Here is a 24,721-nt window from a genome sequence, read left to right as displayed (position 1 = left end):
TCAGTCCATTGGCTCCCCGGAAGAGAAAGCAGCGTTTTCATTGGACCACATCCCAGGTCCAATTGAGTTCGGCTGCAACGCACAGCTGCAAAAACAGAGGACGTATGCTACTGCAGGGCTACACCGGGATCATGTGTTTGAAACTCTGCTTTAAGCTTCACAAACTTTGAGCTCTTACGCCCTGTAGCATGTGTTCTTCCATCCATTGCTCTGCCCGCTGAGACTAAATTAATCGATTACCTACACTGCGTAATTGCATTGGAAGGAACGGGAGCGGATAGAGGCGTTTCTAGTGCAGGGAAAGTGATCTACCTCACAACAACATCCTCCTCGCAGTGTCAGTCCTCTCTAATATCCCACCTCGGGTTCTTGCTGGGTCTCTACTGTTCTGGTGAGTCAAACAAAGTATCTAATGTGATATTTATTCACAAACACATGCACACCCGTCGGCTACTGTTCTTAATGTGAAGCTTTATTCATCCCTGCAGTCAGTGCCAGGCAGAATGACGTGTCCACCCTGGCCAAAAGGCAAGAAACTGGTTCACCTGGATTTGAAAGGTGCCCCCCCAAGGGTAGAATACCTTCACAAGGTAAGAGCTTCCTCTGTGGTCCGCTGCAGCACACATTCACACGTCACCGCTTGAATATAGTCATTTATGTTTAATGTCCACCTGATGTGTGTTTCATCTCCTCAGCTCATCGAGCTGTTCTCTGATCTGGGGGTGGATGGCCTGCTGGTGGAGTATGAGGACATGTTTCCTTACGATGGGGAGCTGAAGCTGCTGCAGGCCACAGTTCAGCCTGCTTACAGGTGCATTTTGGGATGTAAACAGCGGACACTGTTATACTATTCCTGATTTATAAGCTGGGTGCAGATCGTTTTTTATCTGCTTTATCGTGCTGTGAGATCCTGTAATAAAATCATCATCCTTCCTGTGCAGGATAGAGATAAAACTTAATGTGCAAGTCTGGTGTGCCATAAAATGCTTTGGGTCTGTAATTTATGTTCTTTTACCATGTGCTTTGTTCGCAGCCGAGAGGAGGTACTATCCATGCAGGAATTTGCCAGATCTAAGGGAATGGAGGTCGTCCCACTTGTGCAGACATTTGGTCACATGGAGGTGAGGAGAAACATCCTGTTCTCCTGCTGTAACAGCTACAAATGGCCAGTTTTCACATGGTGTTTGTCCCCATTGTCACCGTCCCTTCTCTATCATAGTTTGCATTGAAGCATCGGCCCTTGTGGAGCCTGAGAGAGGTGCCGTACTGCGTGGGCACCCTGAATCCCCACAGAGAGGAGGGCGTGAGGCTGGTGATGGAGATGCTGAGGCAGGTGGTGAAGCTGCACCCGGGCTTGAACACGCTGCACATCGGAGCAGATGAGGTAAGGTAATAGTCTTTTGTCGACTCGCTGTGGGTAGAAAGTATCGCCAATTCTCTCGTGCCCTCGCCCCTGATTCCTCCAGGTGTACATCCTCGGCGAGGGGGAGGAGTCCAAACTGTGGCTGGCCTCGCCCGGACGTACAGTGGAGCAGCTTTTCCTGAGTCATGTGACCAAGGTGGCCAAGGCCATCAAGGAGGCGTGGCCTCACATGACCATCATAATGTGGGATGATATGATGAGAGGCATGAGCCAGGACATACTGAAAGGTGAGGGAGAAATGGAGTTGGTTCCCACAGAACCAGGAGATCACTGATCACTCTGATCTCTCTGCTTTATACTTCTACTCAACTACATTTCAGGGAACATGTTGTACTTTTTACTCCATTACATTTATCTGATACTTATAATTACTAGTTACTTCATAAACTGTATATACAAAACATAATCAAATCAGATAGGATGCATTGTTACAGTACACACTACAACAATAAAATGCTACTGTTAATACTTTAAGTACATTTTGCTAATGATACCCACATGCTTTTAATTCCATCCAGGACATGTAACATGTAATGTATGTAACAGATATTTTCAGTGTGATATTGCTAATTTTTCTTAACTAGAGTATTTAAATGCTTCCACCACCACTAAGTGTAAATGGAGGGATGATAAACGTAATGGAATGATAATAATAACAGCTATACACACAATGTGTCTCTTGAGCTGACCATTTTCATTCACAGCTAGCGGTCTAGTGGGACTGGTCCAGCCTATGTTGTGGGACTACACCCCAAGTCTGGATGTGGACAAAACTGGTAGGAACGGCATATTTTGTAAATCTGTATTGAGGCATCAGGCTCTTCTACATTATGAAATATGTCTGCAACATGCACAGAGCTTTGTTAGTCGTGATGTGTGTTCTCTAACTGTGTTGTCCAGTGTCTCTGCTGGAGAAGTACTGCAGTGCCGGTATGTCAGACCTGTGGGTGGCCAGCTCCTTTAAAGGCTCCACCAGTGTTTACACCTGTGTGCCCAACACACAGAGACATGTGGATAATCATTTGCAGTGGCTGAAGGTGGCTGCGTCTGTATCTGCTGGTGTAAACCTGCAGGGCATCGCCATCACCGGCTGGCAAAAGTAAGTAGTAGAGGAATTTCTTAGTGTTTTTTTGTTTTTTTTTTCTTCATTGGTAGAGTAGATGACTCCAGAACTGTGTGTGTTGCTGATAGAAGTGAATGTGTAAGCTTTCTGTTGAACCTAAAGTATGGCTATATTAGACAAAGTTGCAGATTCCTTTTGTACACTGTGTACTGTATGAATGTGAAGCGGCTGCCCTTTGGTGGCTCCAGCACTTGAATCTGTTAGGGTCTGAAGGACTATATTAGTCAGAAATCATGTAATGTTACATCAGAAACCATTTTTTCACATGGTCCATTATTTTCCCGCTCTCAGGTATGACCACCTGTCGGTGCTGTGTGAGCTCATGCCCTTGGCGCTTCCATCACTAGCAGCCTGTCTCCAGACACTGAGCCATGGTCAGTTCAGCACTGAGGCTCAAGGCAAAGTAACTGAGAGACTGGGTATTTGCTCAGTGGAGGTAGAGGCCATGGGGAGGTGAGGTTCGACACTGTTTTATGAACTACACTGTTACTGTATAGAATATATGGATCCTCGTGGTTAACAGGGTTTTGTTCCATCTGGCCTTCAGGACTTCTGCAGGCGACTCGCTGTTCCCAGGAAGGAGGCTGGCTGAGTTAACTGTGGAGCTCAATGCACTGCTGAACTCAGAGGACATACGAATGTTTGAAAATGACATGTGAGCTGCCATCACAAGATTTTATTTCCTGTGTCTTTTCCAGCTTAAAGGAATAGTTTGACATTTTAGTAAATGTGCTAATTTGCTTTCTTGTCTAGAGTTAGATAAGCTAAGCTTAACAGCTGCTGGCTGTAGTGTAATATTTGTGTGTACAGACATGAAAGTGGTGCTCTCAGCAACTTTTGCTTTAATCTTTGCGGGAATAAACATTTTTTCCTTTCCTTCCTTTTTCTGTATTTCTGTGTATAAATAACAGCTGAATAACTTTATGCCTGTGCTACTGTAGGTTTGTAAGAGGATGGTTCAGCCCCTACCACCGACGGACAAAGCTGGTAACCCCTCTGATCACCATGCAGATTCACAGCCAAGCATCAACGTGAGAATAATGGACCTTTTTCACAGCATTCACTTTGACCTGAAATAGTAGGGTAAACACAGGTGTTACTAATAATACTATTGTAAAGTTCCTTTCTGTTTAGTGTAGCAGAGCCTTTCCAGTAAGCCAACATGCACAATAGCAGCACCTGACTCTGTTTGAACCTTAATTACCCTACTATTTCATGTCAAAATGGCTGCTGTGAAAAAGGTCTATTTGTTATTTTTCAGAAACATTCTCTGCACACTGCCTTGCCTCGCAGAAGAACTCGTTTAGCCATTGACAGAAACCCTATCTGATCTCGTCCCCTCAGGTTTATAACTACACTACAACAGAAGGTGGAGGCTGTGAGAGAGGAGATGGTGCGTCTTTACCCAGAGTCAACAGCCCAGGAGTGGATAGAGGAACACGTCAGCCCTGTATTGGGCCCTTTACAGAGGATAACAGAGGAAATCAGAGCCTGCGTCAAGGAGATGGTGCCATAGAATATTTTGCTAGCTCAGAATCAAATTGCTTTTTTGATGAATTCCAATACTGGTCTCTTAATTTTTATGTGAGCAGTGCTGAAATGAACAGGATTTTATGTGTAATTTTGCAGTTTTCTGTCGTATACAAATTGCACTGATTGTAACAAAGAAAGGAAATAATATTAAAAGAGGACATTGGGTTTACATATAAAACATCTTTATAGAACGCCTGCAAATGTATCAAAGTAAACAAAAAACAATAAAATCAACCTACAAAAGTACTTCTCATTTTCTTTCAAGCAGAACGGAACACACTGGCATTCACCGTCAGCCATTACACAGCCCTGATTCAAAACACTTTTCAGAAAAAAATAGTTTGACCCAAACACAAAGTTTCTGCCTGAGATTCAGTCTTTGGTTCACAAAAAGTATACAAATGTCAAAAGACAGAACAGCAACAAGTCAGAGCATTTCACACACAATCGCTATTGACTGAGCCATGAAAATCATTCATGCTTGATTACGGTTTGCACATGCATTCATCTGGAATGCACACTGGGTATGAAAAAACATGCAAAAGGTGATTATCAACTGGGTGGTCCAGGAAAATGTGGGGAAAGCATTTTCCATTGACACACACATAAATACTTATTAGAGTTCAGTAGGAAGGCACAGTTAAGCTGTAATCTGAAAGTGTATTCTCAAACAGTAATTAGGTAAAAAGAGTAAGGCGTGATATTCATTTGCTGAGAGATACATTTACAGTGCAATGAAAGATTTTCCTGCAACTGTTTTAGAAAAGTTGGACAAAATTATGAAATATTTGCATAACAAAACTTTTAATTTGATAATTTTTCCATCCCAGTGCACATGAAAATTACATTTAAAATGTTTCTCTAGGCTTCCATAACCCCACCTGACATAAAAAAAAATACTAGAAAGGAAAGAGTGTATATCCTTGGTGTTACATGCACATGCTAACAGTATAACATGTAGTAAGGGCATCACTAAAACTGCACCCTCAGTAATTTTTTCTTTGCGAAGCCATGATGCCCCCAATTCAATCCACCCAAAGTTACAGCAAGGTTCCAAGTCACAGAAAGATCAGAGTTCATCTGCTTCATCATCCGAATCACTGCTGTTGTCCAAAGAATTCTCCTCCTCTTCCTCCTCCTCTGCATACTCTGCCTCTTCCTCCTGCTGCCTGCGTTGTTGCAGCTCTTCCAGCCCCAGGAAGCGCTTCAGCAATGCAGCCACTGCCTCCACGTCACTGAGGGGTAACAGACGCAACAGAAGAACGTTGATAGAGTTCTGGTCTAACAAGCTGCAAACAAAACTCTGAAACCTTGTCCACCTTATCACCTTGTAAAGCTGACATAGTGAACAAGTAAGCAAATATTACACATAGAGAAAACACAAAGCAACATTAGCATTCCTTTTGACTCGTGTTTCTGGCCACCTGATTCATGTAAGTGCAATATTCACTCTCTTTCTAGCTCTGTTTTTGTCTCTACCAGGTATAAACCCACCCTGACATCACCCACTGGTGTGTGCACAACCTTTATAAAGCCAGCATTTTAGCATTATGGTTATCGCCATGTTGTTTTTTGGAGCCAGAAGTGACCATATTTGGACAACAGTGTGGAGCTGGTAGGGGACATACTGGCTGCACTTAGTTTTGCTCCGTTTTCAAAAAAATGGCAGCCTAGTCACAAACTTTCTCATATTACAGCTAAACATTTCTAAATTCAAATATGTAAGGAAGAATATATGGGAAATAGGCAATGCAGTTACAAATTCTTGATTCATATTTGTTGAGTACTGCCTAGTTTGACAGTTTTGTGTGTTGCACTGGACGGACAACCTAGAATAACTTTTCAATTCAATTCAATTTGTATAGCGCCAATTCACAACAGAAGTTATCTCAGTACACTTAGGTAGCGTACAGTGAGTTTATTAGAGCTTTTTGACTGAAACACAAGGCTGATGAGAGCCGTCAGAGTGACCCAAAACATTAAAGATGCTAGTAGTAAGTGATGAGCTCAAAGAGGTAGAAATGCTTTGTACAGCTGAGGAGAACAGTTGGGTGGTTATTATATGTGGGTTTCTTACAACGAGAGATACCTTTTACATTACACATAGTCATCTGACTCATTGATAACAATAATAACAATAATAATAATAATAATTTTTGTTTGGCCTTTTTATTGCCTTTAATTGACAGTAACAGCTGGCGATAGACAGAAAAGGGGGTAGAGAGAGGGGACCGACAAACGGGTAATTTCAAAATGCAAATACGGTGAATGGCCACTGCTGAGGAGGACATATAGAACTAAAATTAAAACTAAAAATAAACTTTTAAGTGTTAGAACTGTCAGCAGCAGATACCCACCTGCGTCCCCCCAGTGTGGCACTCTGAGTCAGGGGGTAGGAGAAGCCTGCAGCCAGCCGCAGTATCAGGAGGTAGCCCTTCCCCAAATAGCGAACCTTCTCTTCCTGGACGCAGATGTCACACAGCTGTGTCAGATCCAACACAACTGAGAGAGAGAAAGGGGAAAATAAGATTTAAGATCTAATATTTTGCACTCTCAAACAACTACTGGAGGCTACAGTGCTGAGTAACCCACTCTGCAGTGTTACTGACCTTTCTCTTGCCCCTTCCTCCATAACGTCAGGACCAAAGCATACAAGCTACAGCTCTTGAGCTCGATCAGGTTCTTGGTTTTGTCGAATACAGCCTCCTCCCATTCCTCCATGTTCTGCATGGCTACAAACAGACAGCCAGTCACGTAGAAAAGCTTCCACAAGATGCTGTCTGTGTGATCCGCACAACACATAAAATACAAGAGAGCGGAATGAGATGCAGTAAGCAAATGTGGACAGTAATCATTGTGGCAAACTTACTAATAGATTATGTAAATTCAGTTGGTGCACCTGAGCTGTAGTATGCAGCTGCCAACCCAACAGACCCTATACCTGCAATTTAAATGAGATGCTTATTATTTTAGAGGAAATACAGGGAGAGAGCAGAGGAGATTTATTACAGAGTTTGAACACATTGAGGGGATAGTGCAAGGCTTAGTTTGGGATATTTATTTCATATTTGAATGTACAGATTGTATAAACACGCACACTTACCGACAAGAAGAGACCAGGAACGAATGCCCGGGGCCCTCTTCAGGTGGAGCAGGGTGCCGCTGTGCTCCTCTACTGTCATGTATCCCATCTGAACAGAGGCAAGAATATCAATGTAGTACTTCATACCTATTAAAAGCCTATTTTACATGACCATAATACCCATACCATAAAGGGACAGTTATAGGGCTAAAAGCACATGAGTTTTTGGTAACAGTATCTGCCTTATTACCTAATCTTAAAGGACCAGTGTGGAGGATTTAGTGGCCTCTAGTGGTAAAGTTGCAGATTGCAACCATTTGAATACAGTCCAGCCCTCCAAGAGTTGTACTATATCAAATGCACAATTTATTTATTAAATTATATTATTTAAAGTGGAAATTCACAATTGGTTCGGGCTCGCACAGAAATTTAAACAAAACATTTTTACTTTTATTTTGTAATGATCACTTACCCATTATTAGTAGGGAAAGCAAGTGTCTCTAATAACACAATGATACATACAATACAATGGGAATCACAAATACCACACAGTATATCTAGGCCCATGTAGAAAAAACTGTATACAAGGCACAGAGAATGGGAGTAACAGGGAGACAAAAGTACCCCATCCCTAACAGGTTAATCCAGCCATGCCCTGTCCAGAAACAATGTCCCATTTACTCTGATGTTCTGAGGATTGTCCATGGTAGCCAGGACATTGTTCCTGGAGAGACACGGTGCAGTTTTGACATTTTTCAGTCCTTCAGCAGCAGCAGAAACGATTCACTATTCACCTCCATTATAATGGGGTGGGGGCAGAAGTCTCAGGGGTATTTATAGTTCAACACATAAAACTCAAACTATCTACATGGCTTCATGACATAAGAGGTAAGAGAGATTTTAGTTTATTGTTTTGTTATTTGGGTGAACTGACCCTTTAAATTTATTTTAAAAAAGACAGATGCTCCTGTTGATGATGGGGATCGGATGTGATGGATAACGACAGCCCACACACATCACTGTCCCACCACAATAAAGACACAAACCATGAGACATTTTCTATCACTTACCTTAGACTCTTCTTTCCTTCTCTAAATCGCCTTACAGATTTCGCAAAAGAGCATTTGTACGAGGAAACACATGCACTGAATTATAAGGAAGTTCTTTTCATTTTATTGCAACAACAACTGCCCCGAATGGGTGACACTTCCTTCCTGGATCGGTCTGTTCTGATTGGACGGGTTAAACTTCACGCTGCCTTCAAAATAAAAGCTTAAATGCATCAATTTAAGAGAAAATGATGTATTTGTATGCATAGTATGTTTACTACGCAAGAATTTTTTTTTTTTTGCAGGACAATACCATTTTACAAACAAAATGTCTTTGCTTTTTTGTAGAACTTGGCTTAACTCTCCTATTATTTTGACAATAACCACTTTTAGTCACATGCTTTGAAAAATCCACCGAGGAAAGCTTTCCGCGCGTGGTAAAGGAGACATTTCCAGACCTATTTTTGAGTTTTAAACTCCATCATATTCTTTTAACGTTGTGCCGCGACAAACTGAAGACGACCATCTTTTTAATAACCCATCAGCCAGTTTGAGAAAAAAAAAGCTTTTGAAAATCAAAGCTTCCGGAGCAGAACACTAATTCGTTTGCGCATGCGCTCTGGATTTAACCGGGGTACACAATGGAGTCGGACGTACATAGACATAACTGGCTTGAATATTAAAACCCCCGACGCCTCTGAAACCACTAGTTTGTATATTGTGAGATAACCGAGCAGGTTATTAAAGCGAGCAGTGGCCCACCGCCCACCGCCCACATACGACCTGACCTGAGACCAGCTGAGTAACCGCTGGGTTCACCTGCTGTGTATCAGAGCTCCTGTCTCCTCCTGCCTCCTCCTGTCTCCTCCTGCCAGTGGCTGCTCCTCTGACTGTCCTCTGCGTTTGTTCCATGTCTTTGTTTGAAAGAGCAGTGAAATAGAAACCGTCCGGTGAGTTACCTTAAAATTCGACCTTGTAATGCTAACACAGGGCCTGTCATGTTAAACCAGCTCCCAGTAACAAACACATGACTGAAGTCGGTCGTAAGGCCTCAAACGCATCAGCATTTTCTTCAGTGGCATTAGCTAAAATGAATTCTACGTATGCTAGCTAATTACACATTGCGTAATAAAGTATTGATATTGTTAGCTAGACGTGGCTGAAATTATAAGAAGCTATAATAAAATACTCACTACTGAGTCGACATTTTTCGCATTTTACATCATGGGAGAGATACTTATTGTGTCCATAATATATGTGGGGTTTAAAGGATGATAGCTTCCAGCCCATACTTGTCTTTTTTCCCCCTCATGCGAACATAATGTGATGTAATGGCCCTCCGTGGCTGTTGTTCTTGGCACTGTGTATATAATTAACGTTAGCCATTTAACTTTTAATGACAGGATATTAGTTTGTGTTCCTTGCCAGTTTCCCACCATTATTGTGTTCATGATAAGCCGGCTGCTTGTGTGATAGGACAGGGGGACAGGGGGACGGCCGAGAGGAGGGTGGAGTTGACAAAACAACACAGTCACCATGTCAGTGCTTCAGAGGGAACATGCTGTGAGGAAACTGATCAGCACTGTCAGCACTGGGAAGCTAATGGTGCTGATGTCTCTATGTGTATATATATCGCCCTCCATTTACAGATAACCGCCAAGGAAAATGTCTGAGGTCAACATAGCAAAGCGCAAGGAGAAGTGTGAGAACTGCACCAAACAGGTGAATTTCTGGATCTGTTCTCTTGTATATCAGTCGTCTCTCTTACACATGCAGAATTGTTTAAAAAGCTTCGTCAGTGGTGAGTTTAATTACTGATCTGCCACACACAGTGCAACAAGAAGCAGGGTGATGATGGCGCCAACTCACACCAGGAGAGCGATGAAGTCAATGGACAGGTAATGTCTGTTTACTCACCTTTTTTGTTTGTTCTTGATTGATCTGGCACATTGCTCATCAGGTTGCTTATTAATCTCCCATTCAGACAGTTGTGTTATGTCTTCTGCTGGTCTGAAGGAGATCTCAGCATCTGGGGATTTTTAAAATCAAATTAGTTGCTTGAACAGTGGCGAGAAAAGCTGCTTACAAACGCACGCCTCTTACTTCAAGGGCACGCCTCACCTTAATCAATGCTCCCCCCACATTCTCCTCCGTAGTGACACAAACTGGAAATATAGCAAATTGCTTTGTATAACGAAAATAACTTTTTATGACATTGAAAATGGATATTCCCAGCAGCCTTAAATTGTACAGTCCTGTTTACAAGTACATGTCTCTCATTGTTTCCACCCAGTTTTAGCAACCAAAGCTGGGAGAAATGCTGCAGTTTCTGCTGAGGAAAGCGTTTAGAGGTCTAGACTGTATCACAGCTTGGCTTAGAGACTATAAAAATTTGCTATTATGTTGCATTATGGGCAGTGTAGGATCCAGTGAAAAGTCAAGACATCTCAACCTCTGATTGAAGCCATTTAAAGTGTCTCTTGTGAGTAATGGAGAAGCTGGAGTACCCTAACAAAATGTTAAATTAGTCTCATTTATTTATTTTACTTTATTAATCCACAGTGTATTTCTTTACTCAATGTTTATAAACACATAGGCCCAAAATACAATCATGCTCAGGGCTTTTTTTTTTGTTGTTTTGTTTGTTTTGGGCCATCACATAGCGGCACTCTGGGAGCAGTTAGGTGCCTTGCTCAAGGGCACATCAGCAGTGCACAGGAGGTGGAACTGGCACCTCTCCAGCCGCCAGTCCACACGCCATCCTGTGGTCCATGCTGGACTTTAACTGGCAACCTTCTGGTTCAAGCCAAATCCCTACAGACTGAGCTACTGAGTTAAAACACTCATTTATTTTTTCCCCCCCTTAAGGTGCATGAAGGATCCCAGTTGCTGCTGAGTGCCTGTCTGTCTTGTGATGGCTGCCTAACAGAGGAGGAGAGCCTGAAGATCTCTCAGCAGAGCCTGCAGGAAGTGGAACGGGTTCTGGCACTCAATAAGGTATGACGAGCAAAACAACCAGCCTCTGAAACCTGAGAAAGTCAGGGAGTTGCCTTGTAATACTTTTGAACTGTACATGTGTCTTACATTGCTCCCATTGTTCCTCTGTCCCTGTCAGAAGTGTGACGTGTCGAAGCACAAGGTGCTGGTAGCGTCCATTTGTCCGCAGTCTCTGCCTTTCTTTGCTGTTAAGTTTGGTCTGGACGTCACTGAGGCCGCCCACAAGCTCTGTGGCTTCCTCAAGAGTTTAGGTGAGCAAGTGGGATTCAAATGTCCTTGTTTAGCTGCATTTGAGGTCTTGTTACATTTTGAAAAAAGTAATTTATTTATCTGCATGACCACTGCAAGGTTTACCCTGATCAGATTTAGGATGTCACTAAGCAGTTGAATTTACTACATTGTTCTTTTACATTTTGTGCTTCATAATGTTATCGGCTTCACAAGCAGAAATTTACATTTACATTTTTTTTATTTCAAGTTGTAGTTGCCACTTTGCATTTAAAAAAGCATTCAAGTTTCAGACATTTAGCTTCCTGAGACGTTTCTTTATTACTGGTGTGTAGAAACTTCCACCGACTCATCGGTATCTATCATGGACGCTCGACATTCTCCTCTTCTGGTGGGCGCTCCCTGTGCCTCTGTCCCTGTTCTCATCTCTCTGGGTTTTCCCTGCAGGAGTGCAGTATGTGTTCGACACCACTCTGGCGGCTGGCTTCAGCATCTTAGAGAGCCAGAAGGAGTTTATTCAGAGGTACCGAAGGAGGCACCATGACACCCACGCCATGCCCATGTTCACCTCCTCCTGCCCAGGTAAAACTACTTTCCTCCTCACCATATTCTCCTCTCCCTCACTTCACTTTTTTATTCCCCTCCTGTCATGCTGATTTTCTTTCCAACTGAACCTTTTATTTGCCTCAATTTCCATCTTTTTTGCCTCTTTCTTCTGCTGCTGCTCAGCCTCCTGACTGCACAGACAGTTAATGCATGCTGTGTGCTGAATATGGGGAGACTGAGCTTGTTGTAGAGTTGGAGATAGCAGTGGTGTGCTGGTGGAGAAAGATAGAAAAGCTCTCTCACCACTCCCTTCATCACAGATAGGAACAGAAAGAGTTAAGGACTTTCATTTCCTCTATGGAACAAACTTCACACTTTGCATTCATTCAGTCTGAAGGATTGCCACTGACAATGTGTGGCTTTGCTCAGCCCCAGAAAAGGAACTTGCTGGGTGAAGTGGGGTGTGATAAAAAGTTTGGATAATTATTATATGTCAGAAACCTGTTCATCACATTTTCCAGAGCCAAAGGTGACATCTTAAATGTCTGTTTGCCAGTCCAAAACCCAAAGATATAGAACATTTATTATGTTGAGAAAAGCAGTGAATTCTCACACTTGTGAAGCTGGAAACTGAGAAATGTCGGCGGGTTTGCTTAATAAATGACCTGACAATGAATTGATTATCAAAACCAATCGTTTCAGCTCTAAATGATTGCTTGTTGATTGTGATTTTCAGCCCAACGGTTGTGGAAACCAGACTGTTCATTCAATAATAATATTAGCCGATCAGGAAGGAATAAAATATTTGTCATATAAATTAATAAAGCTTTGAATGTTAAACCTGGGACAGCTCCATCACCATTTATAATGTATGTCTGTATACTTGTTGTCATGTATGTTTTTTTCTATGAATGAAAACATCTGATTCTGGAGTGCAGAGGGTCAGGGGTTATTTTAACTCTTTGTGTGTGTGTGTGTGTGTGTGTGTGTGTGTGTGTGTGTGTGTGTGTGTGTGTGCTGTGTGTGTGTGTGTGTGTGTGTGTGTGTGTGTGGTGTGTGTGTGTGTGTGTGTGTGTGTGTGTGTGGTGTGTGTGTGTGTGTGTGTGTTTACAGGGTGGATCCGCTATTCAGAGCGTGTTCTGGGCAGTTTGGTCACCCCTCATATCTGCACAGCCAGGTCTCCTCAGCAGATCATGGGCTGTCTGGTTAAAGACTACTTCTCTAAACAGCAGGTGAGCAGCCCCTGAACAGAAATCTGAGGGGAGTTCAATATCACTTCAAATAAAATCCCATCTGAGTCATTTTATATTGAGTGTGTGCCGATAAAAAACCAAACCTTCTATAATCTTTTTTTCTTTTTCTAATTTCTCTTTTGTTGCTGCCTGGAGGGAGTTTCTCTCTCCAGTGTTTGGTGCTTCAGTGCAGTGTTTACCTGACCTGTTTATTTCCATCGTCTCCACATCCTTTGCATGGATTACACTTACATTCCTGTACCCTCGGGTTGAATCATTCAGTGTTCTGGTTAGTATAGAGGCGTAGCTGTCCTTAACTAAATAAAGACAGTGAGATGTGTTTGCCAGTTGGCTGTGACAGGTGGTAATCCACTAGTGAAAGCTGAACAATGTGAGTGGAAAATTCATAACGCACCACACCCAATGAATGCAATGTTATGACTATCCATAGTGTTAATGTGCTAATGGCGGAATGGATGGTCGGGTATTGAGATCTGAAGTGAAAAGAAGACTCAGTCACACATGCTTCTGTATAAGGAGGAATGTGCCTTACTATGTTGTTTGTCCCTTTGCCTTGTCTCCCGGCAGAAGCTGAGTCCAGAGAAAGTCTACCACGTGTTGGTGGCTCCCTGCTTTGATAAGAAACTGGAGGCTGTCAGAGAGGAGTTTTACAACAGCCTGCTAGAGACCAGAGATGTGGACTGTGTCCTCACCTCAGGTTCAGTCTTCTGTTTCTTACTCACTGTTGACCTGGGGCAAATGGCATTTGAAAATGTTTACTAGTTTGTTTGAACCCTTAGGTTATGTTAAATACAGCTTTTAATATTATTATGAGGTTTGGTGTCTCTGAGACTCCTGATGTTTATATACAGTAAGAAGATACTAATGATAGTACAATACATTCTGTCATTATACAAGATTGTCATCTTAAATGACCAGTTATCATAAAACCTTCACAGTTTATTTATATAGCAGTCTCCGCTATTTAATGTAGCATATGGTAGCTCCAAACCCCAACAACACATACAAGCCATAAATAGCTAAATATAATTCTGAGAAATCTGTTTGTGTCAAGATCCATTTGAGACAGACAGCAGCTCACACCTGGCACCACAATGCACCTCACAGCGAGCATCCTGGTCTGGTTTTGCTTCCTCATTACATTTGCTTTTATCTGTGGTGAAGCTGCATCTGCTGCTAAGAAATCTGCTTCACTTACCGGGCATATATGCCTGGGTTCAGATTTTCGAATCTGCCCACTCCACCGAGTTTACTGATTATCTGATATCAGGCAACTGCTAGAACACAGAATCATCCATAAGTCGTGTGTTTTAAACTACCTTTGTTATCACATTTTGCATTTAATTGGATCAACAGTAAACATACATAACACACAAGTGATCACACAGATCCTGCTCATCAGGCACAAAGACAAATAATGTTTTGGTCTCAGTAACACCTACCACTTAGTAGATATCAGTAGATAACAGTGGAAGTGTTCTGTGTTTCAGGGGAGATCTATTGCCTGATGGAGCAGAGGAAGGTTTCAGTGGAGGGACCGGACTCAGTTCCACTGGACCATGTGTAAGTAGTTGGATTAGTTGTCATGCTATCATTAATTTTTGGTCAGAGATTAAACATTTGAACCTTTAGATTGAACTTAAATTAATATTACTCTCATGTAGTAACAACTTCAGTGATAGTTTGTTTAAACATTCAATAAATTTGACTCAGCAGCTATTATACTTTCCACACAGATCAATGGTGCTGTGATTGGTCCTGTGCTATTCTGCAAGGAGTGCATGGCACTTAGACAAATATCATATCAGTCACTTCAGGATTTCCCAGGCTTTTTGGGGATTGTTGCGGCCCTTAAACGCTTGAATTAACAGCAGCTTTTCTGAAAAATGGCAATTCATGTTGCAGTCTTCTTAGGCACTTTTTCTTTGCAATGAAATTGGTTTGGAAGTCGTTGTCAGAGTCACCTGTGCTGTCACTGCAGGCTGGGAGAGGCTGGAGACGTGGCGCTGGTGAGGCACGAGGGCCGAGGTTCTGAAGGCTTCCTGGAACACATCTTCAAACATGCAGCCAAAGAGCTCTTTGGTCTGGACGTCCATGAGATCACATACAAGAACCTCAGGTGAGGCCCACTGGGACCCTGAGACTTACTCTGGTGGCTGTAGTAGCTGTAGCTCCCAAGTCCAGTCATCCATACCACACTTTTTACCCCCCAGCTCTGTCTATCCTCATGTATCTCTATTCGTCCAGCGTGAAAACTCTCCTCCGGTGTGTCATGTTGGTTTCTTTAGGAACCGAGACTTCCAGGAAGTAACTCTGGAGCGGGATGGGGAGACTCTGCTGCAGTTTGCTGCTGTCTACGGTTTCAGGAACATCCAGACTCTGGTTCACCGGATGAGAAAGGGGCGGGTGCCTTACCAGCTGGTGGAGGTGCTTTCCTGCCCAGGAGGTAACACCACCACTCAACACGATTTTAAAGATACTGATTGTTTGAGAGTTAAATCCCGCCAGTCCTAGAGACTTCACGTGAAAGGACCTGCTGGTGTAAGCCCTTTTTTGTGTCTCCGATGTGTCCACTCAGGGTGCTTGAGCGGTCGCGGGCAGGCGGAGAGCGAGGCGGGAGGCCGGGTGGATAAAGCCCTAGTCCAGCAGATGGAGGAGGCGTACAGCAGCTTGCCAGTCCGTCTCCCGGAGGTCAACCCCGCCCTGCACACCCTCTATCAAGACTGGCTGCAGGGCCAGGACTCCTCGCAGGCCAGTGCACTCCTGCACACCCAGTACAGAAACCAGACTCAGAGCCACACGCAGCCCCCACACATGCAGTGGTGAGGAGAAAAAGGGGTGTTTTTACTCTGAGGACATGATGGAAGTTGAGTGGTTGCCGCCTCTAGCATTTAATCTGATTCTGCTTGGACCGTCTCATCGATCATGTCGGCACCATAAAGGACCACAGCAATTCTTCCATTTGGCCACAGGGGGGCGATGTCTGTATTTAAAACTTGTGGATCTCCCGTGCCAAACCTGAGCCTGAGGACAAACGTGCAGTAACACACACTTTCTTATCATTTTATGCAGACTGAGGCAGTGATGTCATTACACTGCAGATAACGGGAACATTACAGGAAGTCTGTAGCAAACTACGTGAACTATTTATGTGCATTTACAGAGCAATAAGCCACTGAGAAAGCGTAGAACAACTGGAGCTCATGAAGGGAACATGCGGATGCTGAATGTTGAGGAGTCCAATATAACCTGTCCATTATGAAACCTGCTTGTGTTAAAGGTTGTCTCCACTGTTCCTCCCTGAGAGACACCGGTTGATCTCAAACACATTGATAACTATGCAACAGTGCGACCGTCTTATCTCAGCCGTCCTAGTCAATGGAAAGTAAGGCTGCTGCTTTATGATTCAAAGGTTCAAAGTCTTTCTAATAACCCGACAGTGTTGGCTTATGTGTAACTACCAGCCCAGTGTGTGGTTGATCCGTCCCAGTGAAGAATCAAGAGTAATTATTTTTTAAATGGTACAAGATGCTTTCATTTGTATTATCACTTTGTTCCCATTCCACAAACTCGTCATTTTAAGTTATGTTGTTTTTCCTTCTTTGTTTTACGAGATCAAACATACATGTTAATGAAGCACTAAAATCTTCTGACGATTGAAGTGTTGTCTCATTTCATCGTAGAGTGTGTGTGGATTAACCCGTCGTTCATGAACAGAGGCAGAACCTTTGGAAATGTGTGCTACTGCTAATCCACAAAACAGTTTTTAATGTTAAAACTAACTTGTCAAACGGAGGTCTGTGGATTGTCCAGCGTGTTTTTCCAATGCTGTGAGCTCCACTGATGAAACTTCATTGTGATATCCCAAAATCTTAGGGAATTTAAGCAGAACTGCTCACATGATGAGATATAATGAAGGTTTTTTTTTTTGTTTTTTGTCATTTGATTGAAACCTTTTAAAAGTGTTTCATGTGTACAGTGTGCAAACCATAGTGCTGTACAGTTAATTTATTGATGCAAAATTAAAGTCTAATTTAATCGTTTTTTGTTAATCAAACTGCTGAAATGATTTATGGTGTAAGGATGTTAATCCCTGCTTCTCAAATGTAAAACCTGTGCTGCTTATATCACTGGGAATGGAATATCTTTGGATTTTGGAAATCAAGCAATTTGAGGACGTCACCTTGGATTGTTGGAAATTTAAATTGGCCTTTATTTGACTAGTAAAAACAATGTTTATTTGTTTTGATCCCCATTAGCTTCCACAGAGTGGTTGTTGGTGTTACCGGGGTCCACACAAAGCATTAAAACCACTTGTGCAACACTGGAGAAAGGTGCAAACAGCTCATCTGGTTCTGCCAGAAATTCTAAACTTTCCCTACCCATCCCTCCAGTTTCCAGCTTTTTAATCTGAGCAAAGGAATGTAATTCATTGTTGTTGTGTTCAAGGAGGTGCGTGCTGTTGTTTTGGGCTAACGGCCGCAGTGTACGTTGAGTTCCTGGAGTATGATTCACCTTGAGGCTGGCAGATGCCCAAAGAGACTAACAGACATTTCCAGTGAAAATGCTACAGAGGCCAGTACTAACTTGTTTGTAGACGTGATGCCACCGGATAAGCAGTGCTCACTGTCCTGTATTATACCTATGACAAAAATACACATTTTCACCTAAGACTGGGAGTATTATTCCGAAGGATATTTGGCATGAATAGATAGATTTTGATTTAACCGCCACAGTTATCCATAATCGTCGCTGATGCATTGTGTTCTCAAGGAAAGAATAAAGAAGAATCAATCTGGCTGCTCTGTTCTGCACGGTTTTTATTAATATTTCCCATCAGACACCAAGTGATCAGTCTAATCAGTACAAGATGTAATGCCTACTAATGCTTTTAATCAATACACAAATTGAGCTGGGTGGCTTTAGCAAGAAGATCCCTCCACCTGAAAACATTAGCTATGGCAGCTAATTTCCTCATTCAGCCGTTCAGCTTTGGTTTTGAGATTAATACACATGCACATTCTCTTTCAGCTCTTCTCAAGATCCATATGTCCTTCTTCATGGGGTTTACCTGCTGCTCAACTCTCACCTGAACCCCCCCCCCCACCAATTGTGTCAACAAGAAGAGTCCTATTAACACACCATAGTATTTGCTCCCAACGCTCTGAACTCACCTGAAACAAATGATTAATGAAAATTAAATTTTTATGAGCGGTTATATGCACTCAAACTCATATTTGACCTTCTGCCCCATTTGGAACAACATTTTCTCCTCCTCCCTTTCACCATCTCTGACTTTCCCTTTTTTCCTACCTCCGAGCGTCATTCTCTTTCATCTCTTTGTTCCTAGCAGATGGAAATACCCCCCAGGTGTAGTGCGTTGGTTGGCAGGTGGATCTTTAAAAGGCATCTTGTGTTTTTCTGGAGTCATTCACCGATGTTCACGTCAGACAGAAGCACTCTACGGGGTAAGTAGCTCTCTGTGTGTGAATGTTTATTCAGAGTGTGTGTGAGGCTGTGTCTGTTTGCCTCTCTGCACTTGAGGTGCGTAATCGTTCACTCAGAAGCTCAATCGTGCTTTTATCTGACTATTGATCCAAATAAGGTTAATATGCAGAGTTTGCTGAGCGGCTGCAATTAGTTGGACTCAAGTATGTTTTAATTAATGAGTAAAAGTGTATTTTCTTATCCTAAACACAAACGTGATTATATCTCTTTTATCAAATCATATTTTTATTTTTTTTTATTTTTATTTTTTTAAATGAGTAGAGCTACCCCACAATCTTTCCACATTTCCCCTGTCAGCTGCAAAATGTACCCCTGGTTGGAAATCACTGGTTTGATCTATAACAATCATTTTCATATGTTTTGTATGTAGATTTTTAAGCAGAATATTTACTAGTAGCTATATATATTTACAATTGTGATTTTAGATATGTCTTATTGTAACTCCGTAATTGGGAGTTGATTTTGTTAAAATATATCAAACTGTATTTCAAACTGTATTTTGTATGATGTAAAAAGTTAATTAAAAATACTTTCAACAGAAAAAAGGATATTGGCAGTACAGAAAAACCTCTGGAAAAGTTCCAAACAAAAACTAAAAGTTATTCAGTTATAACAGGTTTAAACCCTGGTTCACAGCCAGAACTCAAAGTACAAGTTTAGCAAGGCAGATACTCTGAGAAACTTTAACAGTTCTCAGCCAGCGACTCTGGTTCTGTCTGGGAGGGGCTCAGACAGACGACCAACTACCAACCTAAAACCCCCTCACTCCAACAGCGACTTGTGCCTGGCAAACAACCTGAATGAGTCCTACTGTCGCTTTGAAAGATAAAGGGACAGTCCTGATACCATTCAGTTCAGATCCTGATCCTGAAAAAGTCTTGAACACAGTATGACTTTGAATCTTGTTCAGATCTAGCAGGCAGAGACAGAGCCATTCTTTATGTGTTTATTTCCTCCCTCCAGTTTCTGACACTGTGGAAGCTCCAGGATGTCCTGCCTGTGGATGTGTTTGAGTCTGCTCTACGCTGCTTCTTTTCCACAAAGCAGTGCATCGGAGAAAGGTATTTTATTACCTGGCTTGTACTAAAAATAAATAGAACTACTGTACATTATGAAGTCAAAAAAGGAAGTCATGTAATTTTTTGCTCTTTTTATAAATTCAGGAGTGTCACTGATGTGCAACCAAACGGATGTTGAACCTGGAGGAACAGTGACACTAAACTGCACTATAAAGTTTAAGGTGGGCGACCGATGTTCTGTTTGTGGATATTCCTGGAATAACATACACGGCAGCCTGAATTGTACTGGTGACTCGAAATACAAGTGTGACTGGGATAATCAGACCTATGTGTCACTGACCATCTGGAATGTCACTAAGGAGGAAACTTACAGTGTTTCCATACACACAAACTGTGGTATTGATAACTCATCTATCAAAGTACAACTGAACTTAAAGCCTGGTAAGTAGTTTCTACTTCTAAACTAAAGGAGTGTATGTGTGCGCCATTATTATCCATTTCTACAAATTGAAAGTCTTTATAATGTACTTTCTATCTTGCCAGTTTCTGTGGGAGAAACAACAAAGCCTGAGGAGCCTGAGGAGCCTTCCAACACTCTTGTGTTAATCGCTGTATTGATTGTTTTCACCGCCATGGTTGTTTTTGGCATTTTGTGTTTCCTGTTACGAACTGAGAGATGCAAAAACATAATCAAAACCATCAAAACGGGAAATTCTCACGGAGCCTTCACACCGGAGAAAGAATGCTTCACTGAATGCTCGACGAGCTCTGAAAGTTTTGTTTAAGCATCTGTTCTGTTCAGTTATTCCTCTCCACAGCTGGCTGGGTTCTTTTTTTTTCTTCATCTTTGTACATATTGATAAATGTGAATATGATGATTTGATCTGGTTGAAGAATACTACTCAGTTTGTGAAAACCGTTGTATAAAGTCTTCTGGGGCTCTGATGGCAGCTCTCTTAATTCCAACAATCTTTTAACATTGTCAGGCTCACAGTGGGCAGTTTTTTTGTTTTGTTTTTTTAATATAAAAATGTATGCAACAGAACCAGAGATATCATCCCACCTCATTCCAGACATACGTCTTCCATGTCAAAACTTGGCAACCCACAATGCAACTCAACCGCAGACAGTAGCCCAATGTAGCCTCTAGTCTGTGACAGGAAGAGGAGTGGGCTACAGAGGTCTGCTAAGCTCACTCCTTTCAAACTCCAAGCCCTCAGATTATTTTCTTTTTCATTTTCAAACTTGTAACTCTGATGTGTGAAATTGACGTAGTTCTCCTTTAAAGCAGCAACCAGGAGCTTTCATTTTGTGGTGAATCTTGCGGCCCCTGTGGACAAAAGAGGGTAGTGTTTCTATCGCCTCGTTTCACTGATTTCCAGTGGGAATCCAACTGAATCCGACCCAGTGGCAGGCGTTAAGAATAACTACATAGAAATAACTAATCTTCTCGCTGATGTTCTTGTTTGTTTATGTAGCTCAGTGGTTCTCAAACTTTTTCATTAACGTACCCTCTTTGAAATATTTTTTCAGCCTAGTACCCCCTCACCAGTGCAAAAAGAGGTATAATACAGCGCAACCGTGTAACTAAAAAACACTTGAATGCTAAATTTCAAACATTTAGAATCCATTACTAAATTCATGGGCAAACAATGATCTCATTGTCTGTGGCAGGGAGGCATCTACAGAGATCAAACTCTTTTTGAATATAAAATCTGGTTTATCGAACATAGTATTGTAGTATCATTATTTGGGGAATTCTGCATCACAAATATTTTTTAAATTAACATAAAGAAAAAGAAAATCTCACGCATACCCCCGTTTGAGAAACACTGATCCGGGTCACTAAATTAAGACTTGGAGACGACAAGAAACTGCAATCATTATAACCTTAGTCTTTGAAACATGGGCATTTATCAAGCAGCGGAAGACTAATAAAAGACACTATTGGGTTGCATTGTGGGAAATAAAGAGAACCGCACTGATTTTTTATCACTTTTTAAAAAAATCTTACTCACAAGTCTACAACTTTATGGGTGTGCAGTAAAAGGCCTTTCAAAGCAACTCATTGTACAAAAAAGTAGACAGTAACTGTGATATTGTTGACTGTAAAATGAATGTTTGATATAATGTGTAGGATATACTGGGTGTTTAGATTATGACTAACTGAACCATGAGCAGGGGAACATATCTTTGAATAAAGTTTTGTCACTACCAAGCGCTTACGAGTCTTTGATCTGATGCAGCACAGCAGCCACACAGCTGATAAACAAGCAACAAGTATCACACTTCCTTTTGTACATCTCACATCCCCTTTTAAGTTCTCATGTGAACGTCTGTCAGTCAGTCACACTGAGGCGCCTCGGGCTGAGTCTGTGGTAGCCTGCCTGCAGCCCAGCTCACGGGATGAAAGCCCACTGGTGGAGCTGTGTGTTGGGATTACTCTACATGCCTGCTGGGGTAATACTCAGCCCCTGGACAGGTGAGTGTGTGTGTGAGAGAGAGAGAGAGAGAGCGAGAGAGTGAGAGTAAAATGTGCAAAAGATGGAAAGGTTTGGGTTTAAGATCCAAAAATATGAAGATGTCTTCAAAAGTGAGCCTGAGTCATCTTTTCCTGTTTGTTTGCAGCCTCATCCTGTTTGCCCTCTGTGTCTGTACATGCTGAAGTGAAAATGTGACTCTTACGTAAAAGTACCAATAAAACAATGAATTACAAGCAAAAATACTTCAGTCAAAATCTTACTTAATTAAAAGTAGTTTCACTAGCAAAATGTAGGAAATAGATGAGGTGACCGATACATTAAAGTGGGTCCTGAGAGAAATCTGAGGGGGTGATTAATGGAGCAGGTTCTGCTACACAGATTGGTCTTCTTTTTTTGGACTTTCATCTTTGCTCTCTGTAAAATGTGGAGTAATTTGACTTCTTTGGGCCCAATAAATAATGTATTTAAATGAAACCACATGAGAAGACTTTGGCAGAAGTGGTTACAACCCATAGACACCTGAAACGTTGGGAACCGGCGGTTTCATCTGTAACAACATATTGTGTTTTTTTAATGTAAAATCTGAATATGAAACTAACTATTAAAGCTGCAGTAGGTAACTTTTATCAAAATTATTTTTTTCCATATTTGCTAAAGCTTTTACTTTATCCCGACAGTAGTACATGGGACAGATGATGTGTGAAAAAAAATCCTCTACCTCTTCATACCAGTGTTGGTATTAGATGAATTTGACAAACAAGACTTGACAATCATCTTTCTCGGCTCTTACTGTTTTTGGAAAGTGCTGGATTTCACAGATTTCAGCCGATATGACAAGTTACCTACTGTAGCTTTAACTGTCTGATACATGTACTTGCCTTGTACTTTATTTTATTTACTTTCCAGCACTCTCTAAAACCATATATTTCTTTAGGAATTCCCTTTAACATTGGTGTTTGAATTGATCACTACAAATAACTTTTTGAAAGTTCTCACTGACATTATGACCTGCAAATGTTTATCTCCAAATATGGAGACTTCAGGTAACAATCCATCTCTCCTTGACAGTTTCTCAAGAACCCATGTCCATCTCTCTAATGAGAGTCAACTCATCTGCTGAGATCACATGCTCCACATCGTTGTCTAACCCGATGGGGCTCTACCTGCGCAGGGGTTTGCAAAACAACAAGGACATTATATACCTGAGCTTGGACAAGGGAAATATCAACAGGCATACCACAGCTGCAGAATTTAAAGGCCGAGTTCACATTGCTGACGGGGAGATCAAGGAGGGCAAAAGATTCACCGTGCAGCTGGCTCTGCTGGCGTTGGACGACACCAACTGGTATTACTGCAGCTGGGAAAACTTCAATTCAGAGACGGCAGAGACACAAACCCTGTCCAGCAATGGCACCATTATCATTGTCACAGGTGGAAAGAACCAAACCCGTCCTTTGAGTTCAAACATGCACAGTCGATTCATATTTTTTTTAAAAAGCCTTTAATTCACTTTTTGTCACAGATTTAACTTTCTTCCTCCATTTCTCCTCACAGAGCGAGGTCCCCAGGAACAATGCCAGACCCCCATTTGGGATCTCGTCTTAATTGCCTTGAGTGTGATAGCATTCACTGTCATATTATCCCTCGTCATCGGAGCTCTGGTCATGAGATGCAGAGTAAGTGCTACTGGAAGCAGATGGACCTGCTCTCATTATCATGCAAAGACAGCGCCATGGTGTTAATATGTTCTCTTCCTGTTTCTACAGTTTAGGAAGCACTTCAGGCCTGCCAGAGTTACGAGTCCACCCAGACCTCCCAGACCTCGGCGCGTCTGTCCCGAGCACCGTCCCTACTTAGTCACTTCTGTAAATACTTTGGACTACAGAGGGATCCTCTAATGCGAAAGAGTCGATGTGATGATGAAGATTAAAAAAGAAAAAATCAGTGTTGACATGTGTAAAATTGTAATAGATAATTCAGATGTGTTTTGAGTCAGAAGCCTAACCCCAGGCAAGGTGTCTCACTTTTTTGGTTTTTTCTCTTCTTCATTTCCTTTTATACAATTTTGTGTTTTGTTGAGTTACCACATCCTGGCTCATGTGTAGTGTACAGGTGTGATGGTGCATGTGAACAGTGCCGGGGAAGAAAAACTGCAGAGCCGGCACTTTTGTTGTTCTACTGTATGTGTTAAGTTACATGTGGTCTTGACCTGTTGCCTTTTGTGTCCTCTTCTCATATGTACATACATTAAAATCTAAGCTTCTGCCAACGTTGCTGTTCATTTGTAAGTGTTCTCTTAAAATACTAACACCAACAAAACAAAAACAAAAACAGCATTCACTTCATATTTCTGTGACACGACAAATTAATTCACACAGAAAGATAGGAAGATACTTATTTGGTACATCCGGTAAATGAAGCTGTGTGTATCTACAGATGTTCATGTTCCTCATGTGGAACCTACGTACTGAACTACG

General features: G+C 41.9%; 3 protein-coding genes across 4 annotated transcripts; 2 read left to right on the top strand and 1 right to left on the bottom strand.

Annotated features, from left to right (window-relative positions):
• The first annotated feature begins 92 nt into the window (after positions 1-92).
• On the top strand, positions 93-4,325 carry hexdc (hexosaminidase (glycosyl hydrolase family 20, catalytic domain) containing). Its single transcript, XM_051418457.1, has 12 exons — positions 93-391; positions 489-590; positions 696-811; positions 1,034-1,121; positions 1,220-1,384; positions 1,467-1,650; positions 2,128-2,199; positions 2,324-2,522; positions 2,838-2,999; positions 3,094-3,201; positions 3,488-3,577; positions 3,891-4,325. The coding sequence occupies exons 2-12, from the start codon at positions 504-506 to the stop codon at positions 4,060-4,062; spliced, it is 1,443 nt and encodes a 480-aa protein (XP_051274417.1). The 5' UTR covers positions 93-391; positions 489-503; the 3' UTR covers positions 4,063-4,325.
• Positions 4,245-9,122, bottom strand: LOC127373738 (cytochrome b-245 chaperone 1 homolog). 2 transcript variants are annotated; one of them, XM_051418465.1, is made up of 6 exons: positions 9,030-9,122; positions 7,183-7,270; positions 6,979-7,020; positions 6,689-6,859; positions 6,437-6,581; positions 4,245-5,314 (listed from the first exon to the last, which is right to left on the bottom strand). In XM_051418465.1, the coding sequence occupies exons 1-6, from the start codon at positions 9,120-9,122 to the stop codon at positions 5,149-5,151; spliced, it is 705 nt and encodes a 234-aa protein (XP_051274425.1). In that variant the 3' UTR covers positions 4,245-5,148. The 2 variants fall into 2 exon arrangements, with proteins under 2 accessions (XP_051274425.1, XP_051274426.1); XM_051418466.1 differs by lacking the exon at positions 9,030-9,122 and adding an exon at positions 8,232-8,397.
• narf (nuclear prelamin A recognition factor) lies at positions 9,011-24,513 on the top strand. Its single transcript, XM_051418458.1, has 18 exons — positions 9,011-9,160; positions 9,860-9,932; positions 10,043-10,108; positions 11,079-11,207; positions 11,326-11,458; positions 11,883-12,017; positions 13,095-13,213; positions 13,802-13,931; positions 14,725-14,797; positions 15,216-15,353; positions 15,523-15,680; positions 15,813-18,702; positions 19,706-19,803; positions 19,906-20,202; positions 20,305-22,243; positions 23,313-23,675; positions 23,799-23,920; positions 24,011-24,513. The coding sequence occupies exons 2-12, from the start codon at positions 9,876-9,878 to the stop codon at positions 16,058-16,060; spliced, it is 1,386 nt and encodes a 461-aa protein (XP_051274418.1). The 5' UTR covers positions 9,011-9,160; positions 9,860-9,875; the 3' UTR covers positions 16,061-18,702; positions 19,706-19,803; positions 19,906-20,202; positions 20,305-22,243; positions 23,313-23,675; positions 23,799-23,920; positions 24,011-24,513.
• Positions 24,514-24,721: the final 208 nt, after the last annotated feature.

The sequence above is a fragment of the Dicentrarchus labrax genome, unplaced genomic scaffold (genome assembly GCF_905237075.1).
Source record: "Dicentrarchus labrax unplaced genomic scaffold, dlabrax2021, whole genome shotgun sequence".
Taxonomy (NCBI): Eukaryota; Metazoa; Chordata; class Actinopteri; family Moronidae; genus Dicentrarchus; species Dicentrarchus labrax.
The sequence above is the reverse complement of the archived record's forward strand: the minus strand, read 5'-3'. Positions and strand labels throughout refer to the sequence as shown.